This window comes from Nothobranchius furzeri, chromosome 1, assembly GCF_043380555.1.
Source record: "Nothobranchius furzeri strain GRZ-AD chromosome 1, NfurGRZ-RIMD1, whole genome shotgun sequence".
NCBI lineage: Eukaryota > Metazoa > Chordata > Actinopteri > Cyprinodontiformes > Nothobranchiidae > Nothobranchius > Nothobranchius furzeri.
The window spans coordinates 14355099-14368589 of NC_091741.1; the positions used below are offsets into that span (position 1 = coordinate 14355099).

The window sequence follows — 13491 nt, forward strand, 5'->3', positions numbered from 1 at the left end:
GTTCAGATCACTTACAACTCAATAGATTTTGGTTTCCTGTAACGTTTCAGCCTGATTGGACCTTGTTTTCACACAAATGAACCCAGAATGATGTCAAATTGTGCTTAGTGCAGCATAAATCTGGGTGCCATTTAAAAACCATAAGTGCTAATGACTCCATTCCTTTTTGAGGTTGTAGGGGCTGTTGATTGGAGTATACTAAAACAAACCTGATCTCTCTAGGGCATTCAGAATCCAAGTTATAAGCCCACAAACGTGTAACTGGACTACTTCTTTAAATTGACACCAGATCCGGGGACCTTTGGGACATGGTTTGACCCCCTTAGGAAAGTCCTATAATCATGAAACGTTCAGATCACTTACAACTCAATAGATTCTACCTTCCTGTAACATTTCAGCCTGATTGGACCTTGTTTTCACACAAATGAACCCAGAATGATGTGAAATTGTGCTTCGTGCAACATAATTCTGGGTGCCATTTATAGCTCTTTTCCATCGCCTGGTCTGGGACGGTCAGGTCTGGGTATTATGGACCGGTATGTACCGGTATGGGTCTAGAAGTTTTCTGGCAAGCGTTTCTATCACATTCCAGGCTCCAGTAACTAGGCGGGGTAGCGTAATGCGTCACGCGCGATGTGTGCCTTAACGTCACACAGCGCGACGAGATCGCGCCAAAACACAACAACAATGGAGTCCAGTCACCAGCGCGTTCTTTCTGTTCTTGGTGTTTGGTATATTCTTTACACCCACATCACGATAGCGTTTAGAGCTATGCTGTGCGCATCGAGGAGGAGGGCAGCTGAAAGTCGACGACGCTTTCTGAAATTAATATCGGACACGAGGCATAACTTTCTACTGTTGAGACAAAGACGGAGGCGCCAGGTGGTAAGTAACTTCTAATGCTGTAATACATGTCGTTATAATCTCTGAAGGGGTGTGTAGGGCAACTATCAAAAAACAAAAACAAAAAAAAAGCACCAAAATCAAATGGTTTGGTTGTATATTGGTCATTTAAGACATGCTAAACATGAAAGGCCAACACCTAACTAAGTTTCAAACAGCTTCTGCACTCATGGTGATGCTAGTCAACAGGAGGGCCTGAATCCTTCACTCTTTACTTCCTGGGCATGTCATAGATAAGTTGTGCAGCTGTACTGAAATTATTATAATTAATTATATAGGTAATTACAAGCAATAACACATTTGTGCATTTTATAAAGTGAACAAAACATAACCAGTCACTGGTAGTGCCATAAAGAACAGCTGTTATTTTAACCTTAAACAAATTCTATTGATGTGAACTTTATGTCTATAACCATACTGTTTCAATCTTTTTCACAGCACTATTCTTTTTACTTTTACTGTGTCATGACTGTTTTTTTTTTTTAGTTGGCTCTTTTGAATCAGCGACGGCAACCAACTGTGTGGGCCTTCAGCCGGTCCAGCGCCTTCTGGGATGTGACCATGCCAAACTTCACTCCGTCAGATTGGATAGCTCATTTCAGAATGTCAGAAGAGACCTTTTCATATCTTTGTTCCAAGCTCCGTCCAGCCATGCAGAAGAGGAACACCAACTTCAGAGCCTGCGTGCCACTCAGGAAAAGAGTTGCAATTGCACTGTGGAAGCTTGCAACTAACAGTGAATACAGGAGCATCGGGCTTCTTTTTGGTGTCAGCACGACCTCTGTGTGCCGCTGTGTGCAGGACTTCTGTAAGGCTGTCTGTAAACTCTTGCTTGCCGAGGTTATTGCTTTTCCAACTCTGCAAAAGCTACAGGAAATGGCTGACTATTTTGAGACCAGGTGGGGGGTTCCTCAGTGTGTGGGTGCCATCGATGGTTCCCATATCCCAATAATCGCACTACAGGGATTCCACACAGACTACTTCAATAGGAAAGGTTGGCATTCCATAATCCTCCAGGGCATTGTGGATGGCAGAGGCATGTTCTGGAATGTTAATGCAGGTCAGCCAGGTAGCTTGCATGATGCCCGTGTGCTGCGATTGTCCACATTTTGGGACTTGGTTGCTCATGGACAACTGCACCCAACTAGTACCAAGAACATTGAGGGAGTAAATGTAGGCTTTTATGTGCTCGGGGACTCTGCCTATCCTCTGCAGAACTGGCTCCTAAAACCATTTTCTGACAACGGTCGTCTCACTGCTGAACAACAGGCGTACAACAGGAAAACGTCCAGAGCCAGAGTTGTGGTCGAAAATGCATTTGGGAGGCTAAAGGGTAGGTGGCGATGTCTTCTGAAGAGAAACGACAGTGATGTAGAGCTTCTTAAACACATGGTGCTGACCTGTTGTGTGCTTCACAATATCTGTGAGAGCCATGGGGAGGAATATACAGAATGTGACGCACCGGCTGATGAACCAGTGGTTGCAAATATGCAGGAAGTTGCAGAGGAGGGCAGTGATGTGCGTGAAGCTCTGATGCGACACTTCACCCGCTGACCTCAGTTTGTGTTTTTTCTTTCCATTTACTTTGTTTATTGTTTTGACACTTTTAACTGTTCGAAGCCTGTAGTTTGAACTGAAATGTTTGTTTTATTTTCAGAACTTAATAAAGTACACTATTTTACTGTTAACGAACTGTTGCACCTTTTCATTTTAACATATATTTAAGGTGGGCTGTAATGTAATCTACATTTATTATGTAAACGTAAATTTGCGAGCAAAAATTTTTAAGACAATTCATGCACACCTTGTTTTTCTTTGAAAATTTATTGATAAAAAGGACAGACGGATAAAAAAAATTACGGGACAAATACATAGCACCTTACTGCCTGGGTGGTGGCAGGAAGTCAGAGGAGCTGCCCATTCTTTGTGCGACCAGTCCAAGAACAGCATTTAGGGCACCCAAATGTTCAAAATATCGCTCTGCGATCTGTAATTCATGTTGTCTTGCTGCTGCTGCGTCTTGTTGCATCCAGTTAACCTGCTCCCGGCTTATGCCTTCCATTCTGTCCATCTGCCTGCCATCTGCGATCTGCAACTCATCAAATATCACCTGTGTCCGTGCTTCCAATCACCGTCTTCGGTCACCTGGAAACAACAACATTGACAATTACATTTGTGTTTATATGGATATCAAAATGTCAGTTGTCCAGTGAACTTGTCAGTTTTGTTTATGCACAAAGCAATTTTTAGAATGGTCAGACACTACCTGTGCGTCGACGACATGGTAGATGTTCCTCTCGAGTGGTAGTGGACAGAGGTGATGGTGGTGGCGATGGAACTGGCCGAGGTGATGGTGGCACAGAAGGTACGGACAGAGGTGATGGTGGCACAGAAGGTCCTGGAGTGCTACTTGAGGAAGTGGATGGTTCCTCTGAAGAGGGAGTGTTTTCCGCTTCAGATGTGTCTGAAAAACACAGATCAAAAAATTAGTCAGTAAGAAAAGGTCACGAAATAAATCGGTAAGAAAAGCACAATATTTTTACAGCAAAAGAGCATATAGGCATATAGTAAACTTAATAAAACTGCTATGATTTAAGGCCATTTTGTCATTTGGAACGTGTCCACTAGATGGCAGTAATTCGCCAGTGACGTACAGATTAATTGCAATTTAATGTTATATTCTTATTCATCCGAAAAATATATACTTGTTAAAAGTCCACTCTAGGCGAAAAACACTGCTGGCACGACTTTTGGGATATTTATAATATTAGATCAGCTCGCTTCTTCTCACTGTGCGTGCTCAGCTGTATAAAACAATGAGATGCTAACAACACTGAGATGCTAACGTGAAAGGCTAACCGAATTTCCCATGTTTTAAACAATGAGACGCTAACAAGAAAGGCAAACGCCGCTCCAGCCTCATGTACTCAACAAGGACATGCTAAACATGAAAGGCTTATATCGCGAACAGCGTGTTAAGAAACACGGGGGAATGCTAAATGAAGGTTAGCATAAACACGAGGGGATGCTAAGGCTAGTTAACATGAGGGGCTAAATCCTTTACTTGCTGAGCATTTCTTAAATAGCTGCTGCTATTATTCAGTGTTTTTGGTGCTGCAATGAATGGCCTGCAGAGCTAAAAAGACAACAAAAGAAATGCTTACCAACAGGGTTTATGAGTGACTCCAGGATACTGGTCGCTGAGTCCAGGCCTCCTTCGCTGCCTCGGTTTGACGGTCTGTGTCCATAAATAGCGTCCACCACATCGTACCACTTCCATGTACTTCGCCCATTCCCACTACGGCCGTTGCTGTCCTTAACTTTTCTGTAGTGGGCTTTTATTTTTTTCAGCTTAGCACGACACTGCTCGGAGGTGCGCTGGAATCCTTCAGCTGCCATGCGCTGAGAAACTTCTTTGAAGACTTTCTCATTTCTTATCATCCCATCCAGCTCGGCCTTAATGTTGCTATCTCCGATGATGGTGAGGAACGTTTGAAGCTCCGCATTGGACCAAAAGCTATTACTTGCAGGCATTTTCACACACAAGAAGTACAGCCAAACAAACACTGGAACTCGACTCACTTCTTTTTCCATCCCCTGGGATTGTCGCGGGTAGTTACGTAATTTCTCCCCCAATCAGAGGACTCTGGACCTTTTACGCTTTGGCTCCGCCCAGACCAAAAATCTCTGGACCCACAACAGAAGGGGTCCCGCTCTGGCCCGCTACTGGACCGGTTCGGGTAGTTTCCTGGACTGGTTTAAACAATCGAAACAGAATATTTAGTGACCCGATCCTTCCCATTCCATGCCAGTTTGGTCGGTGGAAAAGGCCTATTAAAAACCATAAGTGCTAATGACTCCATTCCTTTTTGAGGTTGTAGGGGCTGTTGATTGGAGTACACTAAAACAAACCTGATCTCTCTAGGATATTCAGAAGCCAAGTTATAAGCCCTCAAAGGTGTAACTGGACTACTTCTTTAAAGTGACACCAGGCCCGGTGACCTTTGGGACATGGTTTGACCCCATAGGAAAGTGCTATCATCATGAAAGGTTCAGATCACTTACAACTCAATAGATTCTACCTTCCTGTAACATTTCAGCCTGATTGGACCTTGTTTTCACACAAATGGACCCAGAATGATGTGAAATTGTGCTTCGTGCAACATAATTCTGGGTGCCATTTACAAACCATAAGTGCTAATGACTCCATTCCTTTTTGTGGTTGTAGGGGCTGTTGATTGGAGTACACTAAAACAAACCTAACCTCTCTAGGACATTCAGAAGCCAAGTTATAAGCCCACAAAGGTGTAACTGGACTGCTTCTTTAAAGTGACACCAGGCCCGGTGACCTTTGGGACATGGTTTGACCCCCTATTGGAATGTGCGATCATCATGAAACGTTCAGATCACTTACAACTCAATAGATTTTAGTTTCCTGTAACGTTTCAGCCTGATTGGACCTCGTTTTCACACAAATGAACCCAGAATGATGTGAAATTGTGCTTAGTGCAGCATAATTATGGGTGCCATTTACAAACCATAACTGCTAATGACTCCATTCATTTTTGTGGTTGTAGGGGCTGTTGGTTGGAGTACATTAAAACAAACCTGAGCTCTCTAGAACATTCAGAAGCCAAGTTATAAGCCCACAAAGGTGTAACTGGACTGCTTCTTTAAAGTGACACCAGGCCCGGTGAGCTTTGGGACATGGTTTGACCCCCTATAGGAAAGTGCTATCATCATGAAACGTTCAGATCACTTACAACTCAATAGATTCTACCTTCTTGTAGCGTTTCAGCCTGATTGGACCTTGTTTTCACACAAATGAACCCAGAATGATGTGAAATTGTGCTTCGTGCAACATAATTCTGGGTGCCATTTACAAACCTTAAGTGCTAATGACTCCATTCCTTTTTGTGGTTGTAGGGGCTGTTGATTGGAGTACACTAAAACAAACCTAACCTCTCTAGGACATTCAGAAGCCAAGTTATAAGCCCACAAAGGTGTAACTGGACTACTTCTTTAAAGTGACACCAGGCCCAGTGACCTTTGGGACATGGTTTGACCCCCTTAGAAAAGTGCTATCATCATGAAACGTTCAGATCACTTACAACTCAATAGATTCTACCTTCCTGTAACATTTCAGCCTGATTGGACCTTGTTTTCACACAAATGAACCCAGAATGATGTGAAATTGTGCTTCGTGCAACATAATTCTGGGTGCCATTTAAACACCATAAGTGCTAATGACTCCATTCCTTTTTGTGGTTGTAGGGGCTGTTGATTGGAGTATACTAAAACAAACCTGATCTCTCTAGGACATTCAGACGCCAAGTAATAAGCCCACAAAGGTGTAACTGGACTACTTCTTTAAATTGACACCAGATCCGGTGACCTTTGGGACATGGTTTGACCCCCTTAGGAAAGTGCTATCATCATGAAACGTTCAGATCACTTACAACTCAATAGATTCTACCTTGTTGTAGCGTTTCAGCCTGATTGGACCTTGTTTTCACACAAATGGACCCAGAATGATGTGAAATTGTGCTTCGTGCAACATAATTCTGGGTGCCATTTACAAACCATAAGTGCTAATGACTCCATTCCTTTTTGTGGTTGTAGGGGCTGTTGATTGGAGTATACTAAAACAAACCTAACCTCTCTAGGACATTCAGAAGCCAAGTTATAAGCCCACAAATGTGTAACTGGACTACTTCTTTAAATTTACACCAGATCCGGTGACCTTTGGGACATGGTTTGACCCCCTTAGGAAAGTGCTATCATCATGAAACGTTCAGATCACTTACAACTCAATAGATTCTACCTTCCTGTAACATTTCAGCCTGATTGGACCTTGTTTTCACACAAATGAACCCAGAATGATGTGAAATTGTTCTTCGTGCAACATAATTCTGGGTGCCATTTACAAACCATAAGTGCTAATGACTCCATTCCTTTTTGAGGTTGTAGGGGCTGTTGATTGGAGTACACTAAAACAAACCTGATCTCTCTAGGATATTCAGAAGCCAAGTTATAAGCCCTCAAAGGTGTAAATGGACTACTTCTTTAAAGTGACACCCGGTCCTGTGACCTTTGGGACATGGTTTGACCACCTATAGGAATGTGCGATCATCATGAAACGTTCAGATCACTTACAACTCAATAGATTCTACCTTCTTGTAACGTTTCAGCCTGATTGGACCTTGTTTTCACACAAATGAACCCAGAATGATGTGAAATTCAGTTCAGTTCAGTTTTAGTTTATTTGTCATATGCAAGTTAGCACAGGGTCAACATTGCAATGAAACGTGTATGACGAGCAGCGGTCTCTCAGCAACATGATACAGGAGAAAATATAATAAAATATAATAAAAATATAATAAAATAAAGCAAAAAAATATATAGTAAGGAGCAAAATATTAGAGAGACATGGTAAAAGGGAAAAGATGACTAAATATATATGTGTCAATAAAGAAAATCCTCAAAAGAAATATGACGGGAGGGCAGATGGGATATTGCACAGGAATGAGCTGCAGAAAATTACAGTATTGCACTTTAGATATAAATTACAGTATTGCAGGATATAAATTATGCAGGATATAATTTACAGTGTTGCACTTTGGATATAAATTACAATAACAATAAAGTGAAGTGACCAGTACGGATTAAATATAGTACTTGTGAAGCTGCAGGGTAGCTTCTGAGTCCTGTGTTGTGTGTGTTTAGGTGTTGTGGTTGAGGTGTCGTATGGCTTGATGATAGAAACTGTTTTTAAGTCTTGTAGTCCGAGCAGACAGACTCCTGTAACGTCTGCCAGATGGTAACAAGGAGAACAGCTGATGTGCCGGGTGGCTGTGGTCCTTGATGATGCTGTGTGCTTTCCGGAGGCATCGTTGGAGATAAATGTCCTGAATGGCAGGAAGCCTCATGCCAGTGATGTGCTCTGCTGCTTTCACCACCCTCTGTAGTGATTTGCGGCTGCTGGCAGAGCAGCTTCCGTACCACACTGTGATGCACCTCGTCAGCAAGCTCTCAATTGCACACCTGTAGAAATTTGAGATGAAGCAGGCGCTCACGCCAAACTTCCTCAGCCTCCTCAGGAAGTAAAGCCGCTGGCGAGCTTTCCTGATAGTAGTGTCTGTGTGAAGGGTCCAGGAGAAGTCCTCAGTGATGTTGACTCCAAGGAACTTGAAGCTGCTGACCCTTTCGACCTCGACCCCGTTGATGCGGACGGGTTGGTGTTCCCTGACTGGTCGTTTCCGGTAGTCCACTATCATTTCTCTGGTTTTGCTGATGTTGAGAGTCAGGTTATTTTCCAGGCACCACTCGTACAGTGCCATCACCTCCTCTCTATAGGCCGTCTCATCATCCCCTGTGATGAGGCCTATGATGGTTGTGTCATCCGCAAACTTGATGGTGATGTTGGTCTCATGTTTAGCAACACAGTCGTGTGTGAACAGGGAATATAGGAGGGGGCTAAGCACACAACCCTGGGGCGTACCTGTGTTTAGGATGAGTGATGAGGAAGTGTGCTTACCAACTCTCCCCACCTGGGGCCTGTCTGTGAGGAAGTTTAGAATCCAACTGCAGATCGGTGTTCCCAGCCCAAGGTCGACGAGCTTCGTGGCAAGTCTTGAGGGGATGATGGTGTTAAATGCCGAGCTGTAGTCGATGAAGAGCATTCTTGCATATGTATTCCCTTTCTCCAGGTGAGTGAGGGCGGTGTGTGTTGCCAGGGTGATGGCATCCTCTGTGGCTCTGTTTGTCCGATAGGCAAACTGAAGAGGATCCAGTGTGTCAGGGAGGGAGGAGCAGATGTGACATTTGACCAGCCGCTCCAGGCACTTCATGATGACGGATGTCAGTGCAACAGGACGGTAGTCATTCAGACAGGAGACCACTGATTTTTTGGGAACGGGAATGATAGTGGATGCTTTGAGGGACGTCGGGACCACTGACTGCCTCAGGGAGAGGTTGAAGATGTTGGTAAACACCTCTGCCAGCTCGTCTGCACACACTCTGAGTAGCCGGCCTGGGATGCCGTCTGGTCCTGGAGCTTTGTGAGGATTGACCTTTTTAAAGGCCCATCTCACAGCTTCTGTTTCCAGAGTTAGAGTTGCAGCCTCACTGTCCTCTTGAGGGTAGAGGATCTCCTCTCTGTTGTCTGCATCAAAATGAGCATAGAAGTTGTTCAGCTCGTCTGCGAGAGATGCAGTGGGCTGAACACTGACTGTGCTGACCTTCTTGTAGTCAGTGATGCAGCGCAGTCCATTCCACAGTCGCCTGGTGTCAAAGCTGTGGTAGCCGGACTCCATTTTGTCCCTGTAGTCCTTTCTGGCCTTTTTTATGGACTTTCGGAGGTCATACCTGGCTGCTTTATATGCGTCAGCATCTCCAGAGTTAAAGGCAGAGGTTTGCGCTTTTAGCTTGGCGCGAACGTCTTTATTTACCCAGGGTTTCTGATTTGGGTATATGTGGACAGAGGTTTTTGTGATGATATCATCCATGCACTTCCCAATATATCCAATGACAGAGTCTGTGAGTTCATTGATGTTGCCATCAGCTGCATCCACAAATATCTGCCAGTCAGTTGTCTCAAAGCAGTCCTGCAGGACCTCCTCAGCCTCACTGTCCCATTTGTAAATAACTCTGGAAGCTGGTTTTTCCCGTTTTAGTCTTTGTCTGTATGCAGGCAGCAGCAGAATGGAACAATGGTCTGCCTTACCAAAAGCTGGGCGGGGGAGGGGTTTGTAACACTCTTTGAATGGAGTGTAACAATGGTCCAATGTTTGATCACCTCTTGTGGGGAAGGAGATGTGCTGATAGTATTTGGGGAGAACCTTCTTCATGTTGGCTCTGTTGAAGTCTCCCAGCACAATAAAGGCAGCTTCTGGATTTTTGTTCTCAAGTCCAGTGATGATGTCATACAGTTCGTCCATAGCCGTGGCTTTATCAGCGTGTGGTGGAATGTAAACAGCTGAGAGGAGAACTGAGCTGAACTCCCTCGGGAGGTAAAAAGGCCTGACTTTAACGGTCAGGAGCTCGAGGCTATGAGAGCAGTAAGTTTTTAAGATACACACATCTCTGGCCCACAAGGAGTTAACCATAAAGCACACCCTTCCTCCCCTCTTCTTGCCTGAGTCCTTCGTTCGGTCTCCCCGGTAAACAGTGAATCCATCCGGCGTGATGGCGCAGTCGGGGACGCTGGGCTCCAGCCATGTCTCCGTGAAGGCCAGAACGCAGCAGTTCCTGATGTCTTGCTGGTGTTTAATCCGTGCACGCAGCTCGTCAAGTTTGTTGTCCAGAGACTGGAGATTCGCGAGCAGGATGCTGGGGAGAGGTGGCTTGCTGTTTCTCTGTCGCGTTCGGCACAAAACTCCAGCACGTTTTCCCCTCTTTGTTTTCCCTCGACGTCGTGCGAGTAAACAAAGGATCCCAGGCAGCACAGCGTCCACGGAGTAAAAACCTGCTGTAAAATCCGAACTGGCTGATGAACGTAGCTCCAGAAGCGCTTGTCTGTCATACCGCGTGTATGATCGCGCTGTGCGCACAGTAATAGAGAGCAGAACAAAATAAATAATAAGATTTTTGCTGAGATGACTGGGAGCTCTCGTCGGTGCTGCCATCCTACGGCGCAACCACTCCTCAACCTGTGACTCGTTTTTGTCCCTGTGCTTAGTGCAGCATAATTCTGGGTGCCATTTAAAAACCATAAGTGCTAATGACTCCATTCCTTTTTGTGGTTGTAGGGGCTGTTGATTGGAGTATACTAAAACAAACCTGATCTCTCTAGGACATTCAGAAGCCAAGTTATAAGCCCACAAAGGTGTAACTGGACTATTTCTTTAAATTGACACCAGATCCTGTGACCTCTGGGACATGGTTTGACCCCCTTAGGAAAGTGCTATCATCATGAAACGTTCAGATCACTTACAACTCAATAGATTCTACCTTCCTGTAACGTTTCAGCCTGATTGGACCTTGTTTTCACACAAATGAACCCAGAATGATGTGAAATTGTGCTTCGTGCAACATAATTCTGGGTGCCATTTACAAACCATAAGTGCTAATGACTCCATTCCTTTTTGTGGTTGTAGGGGCTGTTGATTGGAGAACACTAAAACAAACCTAACCTCTCTAGGACATTCAGAAGCCAAGTTATAAGCCCACAAATGTGTAACTGAACTACTTCTTTAAATTGACACCAGATCCGGTGACCTTTGGGACATGGTTTGACCCCCCTAGGAAAGTGCTATCATCATGAAACATTCAGATCACTTACAACTCAATAGATTCTACCTTCCTGTAACGTTTAAGCCTGATTGGACCTTGTTTTCACACAAATGGACCCAGAATGATGTGAAATTGTGCTTCGTGCAACATAATTCTGGGTGCCATTTAAAAACCATAAGTGCTAATGACTCCATTCCTTTTTGTGGTTGTAGGGGCTGTTGATTGGAGTACACTAAAACAAACCTGATCTCTCTTGGACATTCAGAAGATAAGTTATAAGCCCACAAATGTGTAACTGGACTACTTCTTTAAATTGACACCAGATCCGGTGACCTTTGGGACATGGTTTGACCCCCTTAGGAAAGAGCTATCATCATGAAACGTTCAGATCACTTACAACTCAATAGCTTCTACCTTCCTGTAACGTTTCAGCCTGATTGGACCTTGTTTTCACACAAATGGACCCAGAATGATGTGAAATTGTGCTTCGTGCAACATAATTCATGGTGCCATTTACAAACCATAAGTGCTAATGACTCCATTCCTTTTTGTGGTTGTAGGGGCTGTTGATTGGAGTACATTAAAACAAACCTGATCTCTCTAGGACATTCAGAAGCCAAGTTATAAGCCCACAAATGTGTAACTGGACTACTTCTTTAAATTGACACCAGATCCGGTGACCTTTGGGACATGGTTTGACCCCCTTAGGAAAGTGCTATCATCATGAAACGTTCAGATCACTTACAACTCAATAGATTCTACCTTGTTGTAGCGTTTCAGCCTGATTGGACCTTGTTTTCACACAAATGGACCCAGAATGATGTGAAAATGTGCTTCGTGCAACATAATTCTGGGTGCCATTTACAAACCATAAGTGCTAATGACTCCATTCCTTTTTGTGGTTGTAGGGGCTGTTGATTGGAGTACACTAAAACAAACCTAACCTCTCTAGGACATTCAGAAGCCAAGTTATAAGCCCACAAAGGTGTAACTGGACTACTTCTTTAAAGTGACACCAGGCCCGGTGACCTTTGGGACATGGTTTTACCCCCTATAGGAATGTGCGATCATCTTGAAATGTTCAGATCACTTACAACTCAATAGATTCTACCTTCTTGTAGCGTTTCAGCCTGATTGGACCTTGTTTTCACACAAATGGACCCAGAATGATGTGAAATTGTGCTTCGTGCAACATAATTCTGGGTGCCATTTACAAACCATAAGTGCTAATGACTCCATTCCTTTTTGTGGTTGTAGGGGCTGTTGATTGGAGTACACTAAAACAAACCTAACCTCTCTAGGACATTCAGAAGCCAAGTTATAAGCCCACAAAGGTGTAACTGGACTACTTCTTTAAAGTGACACCAGGCCCGTTGACCTTTGGGACATGGTTTTACCCCCTATAGGAATGTGTGATCATCTTGAAACGTTCAGATCACTTACAACTCAATAGATTCTACCTTCTTGTAGCGTTTCAGCCTGATTGGACCTTGTTTTCACACAAATGAACCCAGAATGATGTGAAATTGTGCTTCGTGCAACATAATTCTGGGTGCCATTTACAAACCTTAAGTGCTAATGACTCCATTCCTTTTTGTGGTTGTAGGGGCTGTTGATTGGAGTACACTAAAACAAACCTGATCTCTCTAGGACATTCCGAAGCCAAGTTATAAGCCCACAAAGGTGTAACTGAAATACTTCTTTAAGTTGACACCAGATCCGGTGACCTTTGGGACATGGTTTGACCCCCTTAGGAAAGTGCTATCATCATGAAACGTTCAGATCACTTACAACTCAATAGATTCTACCTTCTTGTAACGTTTCAGCCTGATTGGACCTTGTTTTCACACAAATGGACCCAGAATGATGTGAAATTGTGCTTCGTGCAACATAATTCTGGGTGCCATTTACAAACCATAAGTGCTAATGACTCCATTCCTTTTTGTGGTTGTAGGGGCTGTTGATTGGAGTACACTAAAACAAACCTGATCTCTCTAGGACATTCAGAAGACAAGTTATAAGCCCACAAATGTGTAACTGAACTACTTCTTTAAATTGACAACAGATCCGGTGACCTTTGGGACATGGTTTGACCCCCTTAGGAAAGTGCTATCATCATGAAACGTTCAGATCACTTACAACTCAATAGATTCTACCTTCCTGTAGCGTTTCAGCCTGATTGGACCTTGTTTTCACACAAATGGACCCAGAATGATGTGAAATTGTGCTTCGTGCAACATAATTCTGGGTGCCATTTACAAACCATAAGTGCTAATGACTCCATTCCTTTTTGTGTTTGTAGGGGCTGTTGATTGGAGTACATTAAAACAAACCTGATCTCTCTAGGACATTCAG

At 43.9% G+C, this 13491-nt stretch overlaps 2 protein-coding genes across 2 annotated transcripts; one reads left to right on the forward strand and one right to left on the reverse strand.

The window, feature by feature from the left end:
- The first annotated feature begins 528 nt into the window (after positions 1-528).
- On the forward strand, positions 529-2457 carry LOC139072271 (uncharacterized). The gene is made up of 3 exons (XM_070555936.1): positions 529-536; positions 657-885; positions 1543-2457. Exons 1-3 carry the CDS (start codon positions 529-531, stop codon positions 2455-2457), a joined length of 1152 nt encoding a protein of 383 aa, XP_070412037.1.
- A 559-nt stretch (positions 2458-3016) lies between these two features.
- On the reverse strand, positions 3017-4728 carry LOC139071443 (zinc finger and SCAN domain-containing protein 20-like). Its single transcript, XM_070553918.1, has 2 exons — positions 4068-4728; positions 3017-3367 (listed from the first exon to the last, which is right to left on the reverse strand). The coding sequence occupies exons 1-2, from the start codon at positions 4495-4497 to the stop codon at positions 3159-3161; spliced, it is 639 nt and encodes a 212-aa protein (XP_070410019.1). The 5' UTR covers positions 4498-4728; the 3' UTR covers positions 3017-3158.
- Positions 4729-13491: the final 8763 nt, after the last annotated feature.

Excerpts from the sequence above, each read along its gene's own strand:
- LOC139071443 (XM_070553918.1), bottom strand. The coding sequence starts at position 4,497 with ATGGAAAAAGAAGTGAGTCGAGTTCCAGTGTTTGTTTGGCTGTACTTC. Across the intron at positions 3,368-4,067 it reads GTCACTCATAAACCCTGTTG|ACACATCTGAAGCGGAAAAC; the intron begins GTAAGCATTTCT and ends TGTGTTTTTCAG.
- LOC139072271 (XM_070555936.1), top strand. Across the intron at positions 886-1,542 it reads AAAGACGGAGGCGCCAGGTG|CTCCGTCCAGCCATGCAGAA; the intron begins GTAAGTAACTTC and ends CTTTGTTCCAAG.